Raw genomic sequence first — 18,632 nt, forward strand, 5'->3', positions numbered from 1 at the left:
GCAAACTTATCATGTGTAAATATTTGTATGACCATAACAAGATTCAACAACTGAGACATAAACTGAACAAGTTCCACAGACATGCCTCCTTGCAGCATGCCTAAGGCACGTTCACCCAGATGAGCAGGGATCCTGGGCATCTTTCTTTTGGTGTTTTTCAGGGTCAGTAGAAAGGCCTCTTTAGTGTCCTAGGTTTTCATAACTGTGACCTTAATTGCATACTGCCTGTAAGCTTTTAGTGTCTTATTAACGACCGTTCCACAGGTTTGTTAATTGTTTATGGTTCATTGAACAAGCATGGGAAACAGTGTTTAAACCCTTTACAATGAAGATCTGTGAAGTTATTTGGATTTTTACAAATTATCTTTGAAAGACAGGGTCCTGAAAAAGGTCTGTTTCCTTTTTTGCTGAGTTTATGTAGGTAACATGATATAAGTCAGTGGCACCACATTATTTCTTATTAATATGAGCTGAAATAGGATAATATAACTAGTACGTATTTCCCTACATGATCACGTGCTTTAACCTCTACAGCACCACAGGCTGTCTGACATGGCCAAAGATGGTGGATAAATGAAGATAGTTGACGACCGTCGTTTACCAATTACAAAAAGTTGTCATTTCCGGTCTACTTAAGGGGCGGCTCTCGCATAGGCACCAATGCGATAGCAGATGGGTGTGGTCTTCTTAGTTCACTGACTTCCATTGAAAAAATAAATTAGGGATGGAGCATGTCCCACTTCCTCTTCCATCTCTGCAATGACATGTACCTGTGATCAGTGTGTCTACTGCCCTCTAGTGTCAACTTGATGTCAGTGCAATAAGGCCATGATTCTCTTGTTTGTATCATTAAATGATATGTAGACAAACAGTATTACAAGTAAACCAAAATGTTTTCATGTCCTGTCACACACACATGAAAAGGTACTTCAGACAGGTCCAAATGTGATTGGTGGTAGAGAATCTACAAAAGGTTGAGAACCTCTGGTATAGAATACAAACCAAACACTGATACAAACCCTACAGTCATAAACAGAATGTCTGGTTCACATATTGATTCTGGATGCCACAATCAATATGTGACATATGGATGGTAATATAAAGAGGACACAGTTAAAAACTGAAAGGAGAGTAAGAAAAACAATCCAGTGAAAGTGAACAAACAACAGGTTTAGGAAAGTGGAGGATCCCTCAGCGATCGCTTGCATCTCTCACAGGTGGCTGCTGGCACGTTCATTTGGGAGGACAGACTCATATTAATGGCTGGAATGGAATTAATAGAATGGTCTCAAACACATGAAAGACCTGGTTTCCATGTTGCTGATACAGTTCCATTTACTCCATTGCAGCCATTACTATGCGCCGTCCTCCCCTTACCAGCCTCCTGTGATCTCTATGTGTGACATCTTAGTGTAGCCAGTTTATCAGAGTTTTGTTTCCAGACACTATGCCACCTCTCACCTACTTCCTCATAAGTTAAGTCAAGTCAGTTAACTCAAGCTGATTAAAGTGTAGATTCCATCTCATCTACAAGAATAACAAGTATATCAAGTTATGTTGAAGCTACTTCCCTGCCTTGCAGTAGACACACCAGATGTATTTTCTCTCCAGTCTTTCACCACAGGCCAGCGAGCTTTAAACCAAACTCTTCTCAATTGTGATCTGCGTGTATCTAATCGTAAGTATTATTTGTATATATGTTTAAAGCTGTCAGAGAAAATATAGTTAATGGCAGAAATGCTTTATACTAATAAATCCCAGCAATTAATATTCAAGTCAATGTTGATGGTTGGCAATAGCTGTGTGTGAGAACCAGACAGGCCTTGATAAAAAGGCCAAGTTTAGCATATTTAAGAAAGTCTGTCTTGAGTAGTCTTTGGCCTCAGGTGATTAAATACTGTCTGTCTGTCTGTCTGTCTGTCTGTCTGTCTGTCTGTCTGTCTGTCTGTCTGTCTGTCTGTCTGTCTGTCTGTCTGTCTTATCTCAGTGCAGCTGTCAGGGATTATGGAGATAATGGGAGAAATGTTTTATATTATTAAATAAAAGGAACATGTTTTACATATTTTTGAAAGTCTGCCTGAATTAGTCTTCTGTCAACCCCTCTATAGTCAATAATTACAATAGAAATGGTAATCATGTTATAATGATTGTTATCTTTATGACATTATTTGTATCATTAAATTATATGTAGACAAACAGTAAACTTAGACAAACAGTAAACAAACAGTAAAAATGTTTTCATGTTCTGTCACACACACATGTAAAGGTACTTCAGACAGGTCCAAATGTGATTGGTGGTAGAGAATCTACAAAAGGTTGAGAACCTCTGGTATAGAATACAAACCAAACAGTGATACAAACCCTAAAGTCATAAACAGAATGTCTGGTTACACATTTAACATAGTTGCTGGAACCGTAATGGACAGGAACATGTGGAAGGTTAATATCAGAGCCAACCAGTACAGTTTGCTTTGGCCCAGTAGTGTTAAAAGGGTAATACAGTATTCTGCACTGCTCTGAGACTGGTATGGTGAAACTCTGAGGGTTCATCTCAAACTAAACCCTACTACACCTCTTAATATAGTGCACTGCATTTGACCAGGTCACATAGCACCATGATGTAGAGCACCGTTTGGTTACAGTATCAGGCAGTTGCTAAATAAACTCAGCAAAAAAAGAAACATCCTCTCACTGTCAACTGCTTTTATTTTCAGCAAACTTAACATGTGTAAATATTTGTATGAACATAATAAGATTCAACAACTGAGACATAAACTGAACAAGTTCCACAGACATGCCTCCTTGCAGCATGCCTAAGGCACGTTCACGCAGATGAGCAGGGATCCTGGGCATCTTTCTTTTGGTGTTTTTCAGGGTCAGTAGAAAGGCCTCTTTAGTGTCCTAGGTTTTCATAACTGTGACCTTAATTGCATACTGTCTGTAAGCTGTTAGTGTCTTATTAATGACCGTTCCACAGGTTCATTAATTGTTTATGGTTCATTGAACAAGCATGGGAAACAGTGTTTAAACCCTTTACAATGAAGATCTGTGAAGTTATTTGGATTTTTACAAATTATCTTTGAAAGACAGGGTCCTGAAAAAGGTCTGTTTCCTTTTTTGCTGAGTTTATGTAGGTAACATGATATAAGTCAGTAGCACCACATTATTTCTTATTAATATGAGCTGAAATAGGATAATATAACTAGTACGTATTTCCCTACATGATCACGTGCTTTAACCTCTACAGCACCACAGGCTGTCTGACATGGCCAAAGATGGTGGATAAATGAAGATAGTTGACGACCATCGTTTACCAATTACAAAAAGTTGTCATTTCCGGTCTACTTAAGGGGCGGCTCTCGCATAGGCACCAATGCGATAGCAGATGGGTGTGGTCTTCTTAGTTCACTGACTTCCATTGAAAAAATAAATTAGGGATGTAGCATGTCCCACTTCCTCTTCCATCTCTGCAATGACATGTCCCTGTGATCAGTGTGTCTACTGCCTTCTAGTGTCAACTTGATGTCAGTGCAATAAGGCCATGATTCTTGTTTGTATCATTAAATGATATGTAGACAAACAGCATTACAAGTAAACCAAAATGTTTTCATGTCCTGTCACACACACATGAAAAGGTACTTCAGACAGGTCCAAATGTGATTGGTGGTAGAGAATCTACAAAAGGTTGCGAACCTCTGGTATAGAATACAAACCAAACACTGATACAAACCCTACAGTCATAAACAGAATGTCTGGTTCACATATTGATTCTGGATGCCACAATCAATATGTGACATATGGATGGTAATATAAAGAGGACACAGTTAAAAACTGAAAGGAGAGTAAGAAAAACAATCCAGTGAAAGTGAACAAACAACAGGTTTAGGAAAGTGGAGGATCCCTCAGCGATCGCTTGCATCTCTCACAGGTGGCTGCTGGCACGTTCATTTGGGAGGACAGACTCATATTAATGGCTGGAATGGAATTAATAGAATGGTCTCAAACACATGAAAGACCTGGTTTCCATGTTGCTGATACAGTTCCATTTACTCCATTGCAGCCATTATTATGAGCCGTCCTCCCCTTACCAGCCTCCTGTGATCTCTATGTGTGACATCTTAGTGTAGCCAGTTTCAGTTTTATAGAGTTTTGTTTCCAGAAACTATGCCACCTCTCACCTACTTCCTCATAAGTTAAGTCAAGTCAAGTTAACTCAAGCTGATTAAAGTGTAGATTCCATCTCATCTACAAGTATAACAAGTTATGTTGAAGCTACTTCCCTGCCTTGCAGTAAACACACCAGATTTATTTTCTCTCCAGTCTTTCCCCACAGGCCAGCGAGCTTTAAGCCAAACTCTTCTCAATTGTGATCTGCATGTATCTAATCGTAAGTATTATTTGTATATATGTTTAAAGCTGTCAGAGAAAATATAGTTAATGGCAGAAATGCTTTATACTAATAAATCCCAGCAATTAATATTCAAGTCAATGTTGATGGTTGGCAATAGCTGTGTGTGAGAACCAGACAGGCCTTGATAAAAAGGCCAAGTTTAGCATATTTAAGAAAGTCTGTCTTGAGTAGTCTTTGGCCTCAGGTGATTAAATACTGTCTGTCTGTCTGTCTGTCTGTCTGTCTGTCTGTCTGTCTGTCTGTCTGTCTGTCTGTCTTATCTCAGTGCAGCTGTCAGGGATTATGGAGATAATGGGAGAAATGTTTTATATTATTAAATAAAAGGAACATGTTTTACATATTTGTGAAAGTCTGCCTGAATTAGTCTTCTGTCAACCCCCTCTATAGTCAATAATTACAATAGAAATGGTAATCATGTTATAATGATTGTTATCTTTATGACATTATTTGTATCATTAAATGATATGTAGACAAACAGTATTACAAGTAAACCAAAATGTTTTCATGTCCTGTCACACACACATGAAAAGGTACTTCAGACAGGTCCAAATGTGATTGGTGGTAGAGAATCTACAAAAGGTTGAGAACCTCTGGTATAGAATACAAACCAAACACTGATACAAACCCTACAGTCATAAACAGAATGTCTGGTTACACATTTAACATAGTTGCTGGAACTGTAATGGACAGGAACATGTGGAAGGTTAATATCAGAGCCAACCAGTACAGTTTGCTTTGGCCCAGTAGTGTTAACAGGGTAATACAGTATTCTGCACTGCTCTGAGACTGGTATGGTGGAACTCTCAGGGTTCATCTCAAACTAAACCCTACTACACCTCTTAATATAGTGCACTGCATTTGACCAGGACACATAGCACCATGATGTAGAGCACCGTTTGGTTACAGTATCAGGCAGTTGCTAAATAAACTCAGCAAAAAAAAGAAACATCCTCTCACTGTCAACGGCTTTTATTTTCAGCAAACTTATCAGGTGTAAATATTTGTATGAACATAATAAGATTCAACAACTGAGACATAAACTGAACAAGTTCCACAGACATGCCTCCTTGCAGCATGCCTAAGGCACGTTCACGCAGATGAGCAGGGATCCTGGGCATCTTTCTTTTGGTGTTTTTCAGGGTCAGTAGAAAGGCCTCTTTAGTGTCCTAGGTTTTCATAACTGTGACCTTAATTGCAAACTGTCTGTAAGCTGTTAGTGTCTTATTAACGACCGTTCCACAGGTTCATTAATTGTTTATGGTTCATTGAACAAGCATGGGAAACAGTGTTTAAACCCTTTACAATGAAGATCTGTGAAGTTATTTGGATTTTTACAAATTATCTTTGAAAGACAGGGTCCTGAAAAAGGTCTGTTTCCTTTTTTGCTGAGTTTATGTAGGTAACATGATATAAGTCAGTGGCACCACATTATTTCTTATTAATATGAGCTGAAATAGGATAATATAACTAGTACGTATTTCCCTACATTATCACGTGCTTTAACCTCTACAGCACCACAGGCTGTCTGACATGGCCAAAGATGGTGGATAAATGAAGATAGTTGACGACCATCGTTTACCAATTACAAAAAGTTGTCATTTCCGGTCTACTTAAGGGGCGGCTCTCGCATAGGCACCAATGCGATAGCAGATGGGTGTGGTCTTCTTAGTTCACTGACTTCCATTGAAAAAATAAATTAGGGATGGAGCATGTCCCACTTCCTCTTCCATCTCTGCAATGACATGTACCTGTGATCAGTGTGTCTACTGCCCTCTAGTGTCAACTTGATGTCAGTGCAATAAGGCCATGATTCTCTTGTTTGTATCATTAAATGATATGTAGACAAACAGTATTACAAGTAAACCAAAATGTTTTCATGTCCTGTCACACACACATGAAAAGGTACTTCAGACAGGTCCAAATGTGATTGGTGGTAGAGAATCTACAAAAGGTTGAGAACCTCTGGTATAGAATACAAACCAAACACTGATACAAACCCTACAGTCATAAACAGAATGTCTGGTTCACATATTGATTCTGGATGCCACAATCAATATGTGACATATGGATGGTAATATAAAGAGGACACAGTTAAAAACTGAAAGGAGAGTAAGAAAAACAATCCAGTGAAAGTGAACAAACAACAGGTTTAGGAAAGTGGAGGATCCCTCAGTGATCGCTTGCATCTCTCACAGGTGGCTGCTGGCATGTTCATTTGGGAGGACAGACTCATATTAATGGCTGGAATGGAATTAATAGAATGGTCTCAAACACATGAAAGACCTGGTTTCCATGTTGCTGATACAGTTCCATTTACTCCATTGCAGCCATTACTATGCGCCGTCCTCCCCTTACCAGCCTCCTGTGATCTCTATGTGTGACATCTTAGTGTAGCCAGTTTATCAGAGTTTTGTTTCCAGACACTATGCCACCTCTCACCTACTTCCTCATAAGTTAAGTCAAGTCAAGTTAACTCAAGCTGATTAAAGTGTAGATTCCATCTCATCTACAAGAATAACAAGTATATCAAGTTATGTTGAAGCTACTTCCCTGCCTTGCAGTAGACACACCAGATGTATTTTCTCTCCAGTCTTTCACCACAGGCCAGCGAGCTTTAAACCAAACTCTTCTCAATTGTGATCTGCGTGTATCTAATCGTAAGTATTATTTGTATGTATGTTTAAAGCTGTCAGAGAAAATATAGTTAATGGCAGAAATGCTTTATACTAATAAATCCCAGCAATTAATATTCAAGTCAATGTTGATGGTTGGCAATAGCTGTGTGTGAGAACCAGACAGGCCTTGATAAAAAGGCCAAGTTTAGCATATTTAAGAAAGTCTGTCTTGAGTAGTCTTTGGCCTCAGGTGATTAAATACTGTCTGTCTGTCTGTCTGTCTGTCTGTCTGTCTGTCTGTCTGTCTGTCTGTCTGTCTGTCTGTCTGTCTGTCTGTCTGTCTGTCTGTCTGTCTGTCTGTCTGTCTGTCTGTCTGTCTGTCTTATCTCAGTGCAGCTGTCAGGGATTATGGAGATAATGGGAGAAATGTTTATATTATTAAATAAAAGGAACATGTTTTACATATTTTTGAAAGTCTGCCTGAATTAGTCTTCTGTCAACCCCCTCTATAGTCAATAATTACAATAGAAATGGTAATCATGTTATAATGATTGTTATCTTTATGACATTATTTGTATCATTAAATTATATGTAGACAAACAGTAAACTGTAGACAAACAGTAAACAAACAGTAAAAATGTTTTCATGTTCTGTCACACACACATGTAAAGGTACTTCAGACAGGTCCAAATGTGATTGGTGGTAGAGAATCTACAAAAGGTTGAGAACCTCTGGTATAGAATACAAACCAAACAGTGATACAAACCCTAAAGTCATAAACAGAATGTCTGGTTACACATTTAACATAGTTGCTGGAACCGTAATGGACAGGAACATGTGGAAGGTTAATATCAGAGCCAACCAGTACAGTTTGCTTTGGCCCAGTAGTGTTAACAGGGTAATACAGTATTCTGCACTGCTCTGAGACTGGTATGGTGAAACTCTGAGGGTTCATCTCAAACTAAACCCTACTACACCTCTTAATATAGTGCACTGCATTTGACCAGGACACATAGCACCATGATGTAGAGCACCGTTTGGTTACAGTATCAGGCAGTTGCTAAATAAACTCAGCAAAATAAGAAACATCCTCTCACTGTCAACTGCTTTTATTTTCAGCAAACATAACATGTGTAAATATTTGTATAAACATAATAAGATTCAACAACTGAGACATAAACTGAACAAGTTCCACAGACATGCCTCCTTGCAGCATGCCTAAGGCACGTTCACGCAGATGAGCAGGGATCCTGGGCATCTTTCTTTTGGTGTTTTTCAGGGTCAGTAGAAAGGCCTCTTTAGTGTCCTAGGTTTTCATAACTGTGACCTTAATTGCATACTGTCTGTAAGCTGTTAGTGTCTTATTAATGACCGTTCCACAGGTTCATTAATTGTTTATGGTTCATTGAACAAGCATGGGAAACAGTGTTTAAACCCTTTACAATGAAGATCTGTGAAGTTATTTGGATTTTTACAAATTATCTTTGAAAGACAGCGTCCTGAAAAAGGTCTGTTTCCTTTTTTGCTGAGTTTATGTAGGTAACATGATATAAGTCAGTGGCACCACATTATTTCTTATTAATATGAGCTGAAATAGGATAATATAACTAGTATGTATTTCCCTACATGATCACGTGCTTTAACCTCTACAGCACCACAGGCTGTCTGACATGGCCAAAGATGGTGGATAAATGAAGATAGTTGACGACCGTCGTTTACCAATTACAAAAAGTTGTCATTTCCGGTCTACTTAAGGGGGCGGCTCTCGCATAGGCACCAATGCGATAGCAGATGGGTGTGGTCTTCTTAGTTCACTGACTTCCATTGAAAAAATAAATTAGGGATGTAGCATGTCCCACCTCCTCTTCCATCTCTGCAATGACATGTCCCTGTGATCAGTGTGTCTACTGCCTTCTAGTGTCAACTTGATGTCAGTGCAATAAGGCCATGATTCTTGTTTGTATCATTAAATGATATGTAGACAAACAGCATTACAAGTAAACCAAAATGTTTTCATGTCCTGTCACACACACATGAAAAGGTACTTCAGACAGGTCCAAATGTGATTGGTGGTAGAGAATCTACAAAAAGGTTGCGAACCTCTGGTATAGAATACAAACCAAACACTGATACAAACCCTACAGTCATAAACAGAATGTCTGGTTCACATATTGATTCTGGATGCCACAATCAATATGTGACATATGGATGGTAATATAAAGAGGACACAGTTAAAAACTGAAAGGAGAGTAAGAAAACAATCCAGTGAAAGTGAACAAACAACCGGTTTAGGAAAGTGGAGGATCCCTCAGCGATCGCTTGCATCTCTCACAGGTGGCTGCTGACACGTTCATTTGGGAGGACAGACTCATATTAATGGCTGGAATGGAATTAATAGAATGGTCTCAAACACATGAAAGACCTGGTTTCCATGTTGCTGATACAGTTCCATTTACTCCATTGCAGCCATTATTATGAGCCGTCCTCCCCTTACCAGCCTCCTGTGATCTCTATGTGTGACATCTTAGTGTAGCCAGTTTCAGTTTTATAGAGTTTTGTTTCCAGAAACGATGCCACCTCTCACCTACTTCCTCATAAGTTAACTCAAGCTGATTAAAGTGTGGATTCCATCTCATCTACAAGAATAACAAGTTATGTTGAAGCTACTTCCCTGCCTTGCAGTAGACACACCAGATTTATTTTCTCTCCAGTCTTTCCCCACAGGCCAGCGAGCTTTAAGCCAAACTCTTCTCAATTGTGATCTGCATGTATCTAATCGTAAGTATTATTTATATATATATGTTTCAAGCTGTCAGAGAAAATATAGTTAATGGCAGAAATGCTTTATACTAATAAATCCCAGCAATTAATATTCAAGTCAATGTTGATGGTTGGCAATAGCTGTGTGTGAGAACCAGACAGGCCTTGATAAAAAGGCCAAGTTTAGCATATTTAAGAAAGTCTGTCTTGAGTAGTCCTATGCCTTAGGTTATAAAATAGTGTGTGTGTGTGTGTGTCTGTCTGTCATATCCCTCAGTGCAGCTGTCAGGGATTATGGAGATAACGGGATAAAGGTTTATATTATCAGATAAAAGGACCAAGTTTTAGATATTTTTGAAAGTCTGTCTTAATTAGTCTTCTGTCTTAGGTCTCAGGTGGTCTTAGGTGATGACATAATAAATCCATATCATATGATCCATAACATCGCCTACATTGAATCCCAGTATGTTATCCTCTCTTTCAGAAATGATGTGGACTTGGACAGACTGTCTGTGTGTCAATCTCCTGCTTCTCCTCCAAAGAGCAGGCTCTGGTAGAGTGACCTCATGTTCTTTGTGTGTGTGTGTGTGTGTGTGTGTGTGTGACCAATGTGAGGATTTGCATGAACGATGGCTACGGTTTGCACTTTCGGTCCTAGGCTATTCCATTGGCAACCAAGCTAAATCAAGCAAACCTTAAGTATTTGGGCCAGGTTTGGTGTTGATCTTTAGTGTGGTCTGTTAAAGTCTGAAAGGGACCAACCGTTGATGATATGCATGGTCGTTTTGAATGGTTGTTTGTCTTTCCAGAGAAGTTTGAGGTTCTTGGTCCGACTCGTGCCATTGTTGCTGTGGCTGGTGATGACATCATTCTGCCCTGTTACATCAAACCCAACATCAGTGCTGAGGACATGAGAGTTGACTGGTTCAGAGTCAACCTCCCAGACACTCAGTCAAACATTAGAGTCCATATCTACCAAGATGGCAGAGACAAATACCATGATCAGATCCACTCCTACAGGGGAAGGACATCATTGTTTAAAGAGGAACTGAAGAAGGGCAACACCTCTTTGAAACTGACCAGGGTACAAGGCACTGATGATGGACATTATAAATGTCTTGTTGAGTCTAAGACACATTATGATGATGCCACCATTCAAGTCTACGTCAGAGGTACATTTCTTAAATACAACAACCCATGTGATGTTCCTCCCAATCTCAGTAGTACTTCATCTCCAGTCTCCCTTTGTGTCTGTAGCTATAGGATCCAAGCCAGAGGTTTCCATTGAGGGACAGAAAGAAGGAGGGATGGCTCTGCTGTGTGTAACTAAAGGCTGGTTCCCTGAGCCTGAGTTGGAGTGGCTGGACAGTGAAGGGGTCACTCTGTCTGCTGGACCGTCAGAGACAGACAGGGACTATGAGGGATTCTACGTAGTCAAACTAAAGACCATCGTAAAGGAGACTGACATCAACCGCTTTACCTGCAGACTGAGACAGAGGCAGCAACATGAGGTGATTAAGATGGAGACAGAGTTTCACATCCCTAGTGAGTAACATCATTATTGTTTAGAACTCTAAAGTATTGTAATGTCAAGCTGAAACCCCGTTGGTTTTGTAGATCCAGCTATATGCCTCCACTTCAAATGAATGGAAAAGATAAACACAACATTAAACCAGGAAATGAGATGATGGTTATCTTTTCCATTAATTTGGCATTGAGGCATATTGCTGGAGCGACACAGCTGATGTCATGGGACGTGGTTTCATTTGAAGTCTGTAAGCGTCTGACAAAACATTCTTTATGAGCGAAATGTCCCTTTAATATTATGATTTGGTATTATTGGTTACATGTCACTGATCTCAGTTGATTTGTGTCTTGCAGGCGAGCTGATCCTTGTTCACACAGAAACATGGAAAGTGGCCCTTGCAGTGATTGTTTCTCTGCTCATTGTCCTTGTGGTCATATCAGCTTTCTGCGTCTGGTGGCGGAAAAGTTTGTACAATGACTACAGTCATAGAAAACTGATTAAAGGTTTTATTTTACTGAATGTAAATGTTTTGCAGTGCAGTTTACAGTGACATACACAAGGAGTTGGGAACTAGAACCGAATGCTTGCTAGTTCAATTCCCCGAGCAGACAAGGTGAAAAAGATCAGTTGATCTACCCTTGAGCAAGGCAGTTAACCCTCATTACTCCAGGGTCGCCGTCAATAATGGCTGATCCCTGGTCGTGACCCCACTCTCATGGGGAGTTGAGATATGCAAATAAACACAGTTCCACTTCACAACTCACTCTCGTATAAGTTAAACACTTGTATATACAGTGAAACAGGACAAATATAAGCACGCCCTGTTTGACGTTGAGAAGTTAAAAGCAGACAGTGGTCAGATACTGTACAGGTGTATTTAAGGATTTGTATAAAATAAAATTCAGTTCACAGTATAGGGCAAACATTTCTATTTAAAACAACTTTCTGCACAAAAATAGTAGATGTTTTAATATAAGGTTTATTTAAATCTCAGTGCATGGTTTACCTGAACTACATCAGTGTAACTTCTTCCTTCATGTAAAGGACTTTATCAGAAAACATTGAGTAAGTCATTTTGTGAACCTTTCCTCTAACTGTTATCTATTGTCATGTCTGTAGATGCATCCAGAGCTGAACACAGTCAAGAGCTAGGTAAGTAGTGTCTTACTGCCAAACATGCAGTTATCTCCTCCAGAAATGGAACTTTGTCAGAGAAAACATTGAGGTTCTGTGTTCATTAAGTATGTTCTCTGTTTTCTGTTTTTTATTTTATTTCTGCAGAGCAAGTTAAAGATGAACTCAGACTTGAGTTGAGTAAGTAGTGTTCAACAGTCCCATGCACGTGTCAAACTCATTCCATGGAGGACCGAGTGTCTGTGGGTTTTCACTCCTCCCTTATACTTGATTGATTAATTAAGGTCACTGATTAGTTAAGAACGCCACACACCTGGTTGTCTAGGTGTTAATTGAAAGGAAAAAACTAAAACCAGCAGATACCAGGCCCTCCATGGAATGAGTTTGACACTCCTGGTCCTATGCATTGTGTTCACTCTAACGGTTCTCTTTTCATGTCTGCAGAGAAAAATCTCAGCACTAAGCTGAGTAAGTTGTGTCCAACAGTCCTATGCATCAACGTGTCATTTTTGTACTCCCAATTTGATTGTTATACCAAACAACAATTGGAGACAAACAATTCCCATTTCATGAATGTGTAACAGAAATGGATAGCGTAGTTTCATGGATTTAAAATCCTTACATATTTGGCATTAATACTTTTCATCACATTGTTTTTACTGTCCCCATCCCCCTGCCACACAAGTTGAATGAATTATTCACCATTAAGAATGTTTTAATTAACTTAAATTAATCTGTTTGTCTGCAGAGATACTTGCTGATCAGCTGGGTAAGTAGAAGCTATACACGATGCATTACTAGACCCTTATGGTCAATATACAATACATACATGTATATTCTAAGGCAGGGTTCTCCAACCCTGATCCTGTAGCGCTGCCGTCCCGTAGTTATAACTAACCTGATTCAATTCATCAACCAGCAAATTATTATTAGGTGCACCAGATTAGGGTTGGAGCGAAAACCTACAGGGTGGTCTCCAGGAACAGTGTTGGAGCGAAAACCTACAGGGTGGTCTCCAGGAACAGGGTTGGAGCGAAAACCTACAGGGTGGTCTCCAGGAACAGGGTTGGAGCGAAAACCTACAGGGTGGTCTCCAGGAACAGTGTTGGAGCGAAAACCTACAGGGTGGTCTCCAGGAACAGGGTTGGAGCGAAAACCTACAGGGTGGTCTCCAGGAACAGTGTTGGAGCGAAAACCTACAGGGTGGTCTCCAGGAACAGGGTTGGAGCGAAAACCTACAGGGTGGTCTCCAGGAACAGGGTTGGAGCGAAAACCTACAGGGTGGTCTCCAGGAACAGGGTTGGAGCGAAAACCTACAGGGTTGGAGCGAAAACCTACAGGGTGGTCTCCAGGAACAGGGTTGGAGCGAAAACCTACAGGGTTGGAGCGAAAACCTACAGGGTGGTCTCCAGGAACAGGGTTGGAGAGAAAACCTACAGGGTGGTCTCCAGGAACAGGGTTGGAGCGAAAACCTACAGGGTGGTCTCCAGGAACAGTGTTGGAGCTAAAAACCTACAGGGTGGTCTCCAGGAACAGGGTTGGAGCGAAAACCTACAGGGTGGTCTCCAGGAACAGGGTTGGAGCGAAAACCTACAGGGTTGGAGCGAAAACCTACAGGGTGGTCTCCAGGAACAGGGTTGGAGCGAAAACCTACAGGGTGGTCTCCAGGAACAGGGTTGGAGCGAAAACCTACAGGGTGGGCTCCAGGAACAGAGTTGGAGCGAACACCTACAGGGTGGTCTCCAGGAACAGGGCTGGAGTTAAAACATACAGGGTGGTCTCCAGGAACAGGGCTGGAGTTAAAACATACAGGGTGGTCTCCAGGAACAGGGTTGGAGTTAAAACCTACAGGGTGGTCTCCAGGAACAGGGTTGGAGCAAAAACCTACAGGGTGGTTCTCCAGGAACAGGGTTGGAGTTAAAACCTACAGGGTGGTAACTCTCCAGGTAGGTAACTCTCCAGGAACAGGGTCGGAGTTAAAACCTACAGGACAGTAACTCTCCAGGAACAGGGTTGGAGTTAAAACCTACAGGACAGTATCTCTCCAGGAACAGGGTCGGAATTAAAACATACAGGACAGTAACTCTCCAGGAACAGGGTTGGAGTTAAAACATACAGGACAGTAACTCTCCAGGAACAGGGTTGGAGTTAAAACATACAAGATGGTAACTCTCCAGGAACAGGGTTGGAGTTAAAACCTACAGGACAGTATCTCTCCAGGAACAGGGTCGGAGTTAAAACATACAGGGTGGTAACTCTCCAGGAACAGGGTTGGAGTTAAAACATACAGGATGGTAACTTTCCAGGAACAGGGTTGGAGTTAAAACAAACAGGACGGTAACTCTCCAGGAACAGGGTTGGAGTTAAAACATACAGGATGGTAACTCTCCAGGAACAGGGTTGGAGTTAAAACATACAAGATGGTAACTCTCCAGGAACAGGGTTGGAGTTAAAACCTACAGGACATTAACTCTCCATGAACAGGGTCGGAGTTAAAACATACAGGGTGGTAACTCTCCAGGAACAGGGTTGGAGTTAAAACATACAGGATGGTAACTTTCCAGGAACAGGGTTGGAGTTAAAACAAACAGGACGGTAACTCTCCAGGAACAGGGTTGGAGTTAAAACATACAGGATGGTAACTCTCCAGGAACAGGGTTGGAGTTAAAACATACAGGGTGGTCTCCAGGAACAGGGTTGGAGAGCCCATTTCCAAGGGCTTACAATTTGCATTGTGCAAATAGCACAAAGATTAGTCATAATTATGTGGTAAAATATCACTGTATTGGAATAATATTTTACTCACTGCAATGGAAATGTTTACACAAAGAATTATATTGTTTTATTAATTTATTTTTCAAAATGTTCTCATTATAATTAGCAAGAATTATAATTTGTTTTATGTTTAATTTACCCACAGATTTAGTAAACATGAAGGGCTGTCCAGGTAAATTAATACTGAATTGTATTTAAAATATATTTAATATCATATTTCTGTTGCTTAATGTATACTATATTATGGTAGAGGGATGTATTTTTACACCATGTCACTTTGGATATGTTTCTGGTCCCGAACCTTATCAATAAAGTTTAGAGATGAAGAGGAAATTTGTCATTGTGTTCCAAGGGCACCACACAGTATACTCTACTGTAATATTATATTACCATAGTTTCTGGTTTCCCCTAAATCTGACATACTCTCTGTTTATATTGTAGAACTTGAAACCATCAGAAAACATGCAGGTCAGTGTGTTTGTTGTACTCTCCAGTCCACCCACCTAGAGTTTAGGGCTGGGCGGTATACCCTATTTTACGATATTCAGGTATTGATGCATGAAAAGGTTTGTTTTTTTAAACTTTACTTTCCATAATGGTATTTGACTGTTTGGTTTGTTAAATGTGATACGCCGTGTGTTATGTCCATTTTTATAGTTTACTTCGCTATTTGAGTCATCTCTCTCCGCTCTCTCTCTCTCTCCATGCCGCATTCCACACAGACCTAGCCCCGCCCCCTGTCACTCATGGAGCGCATTTGTTGTTCCTCTTACCAAGAGACAACTGCATTCAGTCTCCGCATCAATGCAGTATGTGCAACAATGTTAATGACAACGATGCTGTTTTCACTTTGCTTCTTATTAATATACCGTAAATCCACTAGCGTTCTATAAATACACTATAAATTTGTGTTTCTACATCTGTAAACAGCTAGTTTGTATTTTCACATCTACAGTATACTTCTTCTGTTATCAATAATAACTTATAGGCTACATATGTCTACAGTAATGTTCTGTGCAGTAAGTCCTGCAGTAAAATGTTCTCCCACATATTGATGTTCTTATTTTTTACTTCACAGTGGATGTGACTCTAGACCCTGATACAGCACATCACTATTCATGTGTCCCACAGCAATGTACTGAGCAATAAAATGCAGTCCCCCATATTGTTATGTTTATTTTGTTTATTCTAATAAAGTGTGTGTTTCTCTCCACAGTGGATGTGACTCTAGATCCTGATACAGCACATCCAGGACTCATCCTGTCTGAAGACAGGAAACAAGTTAGATATGGAGACATGAAACAGAATCTCCCTGATAACCCAAAGAGGTTTGATACTGTTCCCTATGTCTTGGGAAAGGAGAGTTTCTCCTCAGGGAGATTCTACTACGAGGTACAGGTGGAGGGGAAGGAGGGGTGGACTTTAGGAGTGGCCAGAGAGTCCATCAACAGGAAGAAGTTTATTTACCTGAAACCTGAGAATGGATGCTGGACTGTTTGGCTGAGGAACAAAAAATATGAGGCTTTCACTGACCCCTCTGTCCCCCTCTCCCTGAGAGAGAAGCCCCAGAAGGTGGGGGTGTTTGTGGATTATGAGGAGGGTCAGGTCTCATTCTACAATGTAGAGGCCAGGTCTCATATCTACTCCTTCACTGGCTACACCTTCACTGAGAAACTCTATCCATTCTTTTATTCTGGTGCTACTGGTAACTCAGCCCCACAGGTCATCACTCCTGTAGGTGTCACTGACTAACTGTTTTATATCAAACATTGAAATACTGGTTGTGTGTGTATGTGTGTGTGTGTGTATGTATATGTGTGTGTGTGTGTGTGTGTGCGTGCAAGTGTGTGTGTTACTGTCATGACTTTGCCCTGTTGTGGGTGAGGTTTATGACCCCCCCCCCATAAATACCTGTCCTCCTTTTCTCTCCACTCTACAGAATGGACTCTTGGAAAGCCCTGTGTTACCACAGAGAAAGTATGGTAATATCAAAAGGCTGGGGAATGGAACAATAGTTCCCTTTCTCAACCAGTTGAAAGTGTTCGTTGGTACTTAAAGAATATGATGTCAGATCAGTTGTTGTCTGGGACATTATATCTGATGATAGGATGACATAAATTGTATCTTGGAAAGTCTACACATTCTAGTTCTATCAGATTCACATGGAATTAAATATGAAACTATTTGTGAATATATGAAACGTAATTTCAACTTGTAAATGAGAGAAATGTTTTCATAAGTAAACTATGCTCACTCAGTGGCCACGCCCAAGTGAACAGACATTGGTTGAGAATGATGAAACACGCCCTTCTCTCCCCAGTACAAAAGTCTGTTGACGGAAGTTAACCTTAGTTCCCAATGACGTGAGGACTGGTGTCCGTGCGTTTATAAGGGCTAATTTCAACATGGAGGTGATGATCACCTCGCTGAAATGGTGTATTTCGACTAGACCAGCCAGAATACAGCATAAGCTGATTATGGCAACTTAGTATGAACATTGAACGATTATTTACTGAAGAAGTGATACATCCTAGACTTCGAGTTATCAGCTGCAGCTGTAAACATATGTGGCCTAGGAAAGGACAGACAATCTCCTAAGAACAACAGGGTACTTTAACGTATCGCCTACAACACTACGACCAGAAATAGGACAATGACAATGGCGATCTCTGCTGGGCAAACCAGTTTTCCATCTTGACCCATCTATCGAAGGGCAGCTCAGAGTAAATATATATTTTGCATTTTCCTTCTCAGAATGGGCGGTTATTAGAATGCATAAGATTCTGTATTTATGGTAGAATAGCTTTTCAAGGTCCGAACCCTTTGTCACTCCATCTTCCCGCTCTTTCATTCAAACCCAATCCCCTTATTTTGTGTAACCAGATGGCATATTGGGTTAGCCCACTAGGGGATTTTCATGACATGATTAGTAATCGATGTATGATCGTGTGATTATTTCGGTATTTAGTAAATAAATAATTACACAAATTTGTGTATTGCTGATTCAACTTGTTAGCCAGGGTTCATGCAGTACTTTATGACTCAGAATGAGACTGAATAAGGTGATGATTAATGATTGACTGCTATTGATATTAAAGATCTTAAGATTTTCAAGAGATTGGATGTAATGGTTTTCTTGTGGGGAAAGAGAGGCGGACCAAAATGCAGCGTGGTTAGTTTTGTGCATCTTTAATAAAGATGAAAGTACTACAATCTACAAAAGAAGAAACGTGCAAAAACCAAAACAGTCCTATCTGGTGCCACAAACACAAAGACAGGAACAATCACCCACAAAACCCAACACAAAACAGGCTACCTAAATATGGTTCCCAATCAGAGACAATGACTAACACCTGCCTCTGATTGAGAACCATATCAGGCCTAACATAGAAATGGACAAACCAGACAC

General features: G+C 40.3%; 2 protein-coding genes across 5 annotated transcripts in view; one reads left to right on the plus strand and one right to left on the minus strand.

Annotated features, from left to right (window-relative positions):
* Positions 1-18,632, minus strand: part of LOC135530091 (butyrophilin subfamily 1 member A1-like) — a 145,603-nt gene that overhangs the window by 80,223 nt on the left and 46,748 nt on the right. The window lies entirely within an intron of this gene.
* On the plus strand, positions 1,567-18,341 carry LOC135530087 (butyrophilin subfamily 1 member A1-like). Of its 4 annotated transcripts, none has more exons than XM_064958475.1 (15): positions 1,567-1,678; positions 4,321-4,387; positions 6,973-7,068; positions 9,738-9,804; positions 10,271-10,339; positions 10,596-10,958; positions 11,044-11,331; positions 11,668-11,778; positions 12,434-12,466; positions 12,596-12,628; positions 13,197-13,217; positions 15,369-15,395; positions 15,665-15,691; positions 15,946-16,032; positions 16,440-18,341. In XM_064958475.1, exons 5-15 carry the CDS (start codon positions 10,273-10,275, stop codon positions 16,973-16,975), a joined length of 1,593 nt encoding a protein of 530 aa, XP_064814547.1. In that variant the 5' UTR covers positions 1,567-1,678; positions 4,321-4,387; positions 6,973-7,068; positions 9,738-9,804; positions 10,271-10,272; the 3' UTR covers positions 16,976-18,341. The 4 variants fall into 4 exon arrangements, with proteins under 4 accessions (XP_064814547.1, XP_064814548.1, XP_064814549.1 ...); XM_064958476.1 differs by having other exon boundaries at positions 7,002-7,068; XM_064958477.1 differs by lacking the exon at positions 15,946-16,032 and having other exon boundaries at positions 1,568-1,678.

Source organism: Oncorhynchus masou, unplaced genomic scaffold (assembly GCF_036934945.1).
Source record: "Oncorhynchus masou masou isolate Uvic2021 unplaced genomic scaffold, UVic_Omas_1.1 unplaced_scaffold_1252, whole genome shotgun sequence".
NCBI classification, from domain to species: Eukaryota; Metazoa; Chordata; class Actinopteri; order Salmoniformes; family Salmonidae; genus Oncorhynchus; species Oncorhynchus masou.

Bases quoted from the DNA above. Each gene is read 5' to 3' on its own strand.
- LOC135530087 (XM_064958475.1), top strand. From the start codon at position 10,273: ATGATGTGGACTTGGACAGACTGTCTGTGTGTCAATCTCCTGCTTCTC. The intron at 10,340-10,595 runs GTAGAGTGACCT...TTGTCTTTCCAG, and splicing joins CCTCCAAAGAGCAGGCTCTG to AGAAGTTTGAGGTTCTTGGT. The intron at 11,332-11,667 runs GTGAGTAACATC...TGTGTCTTGCAG, and splicing joins GACAGAGTTTCACATCCCTA to GCGAGCTGATCCTTGTTCAC.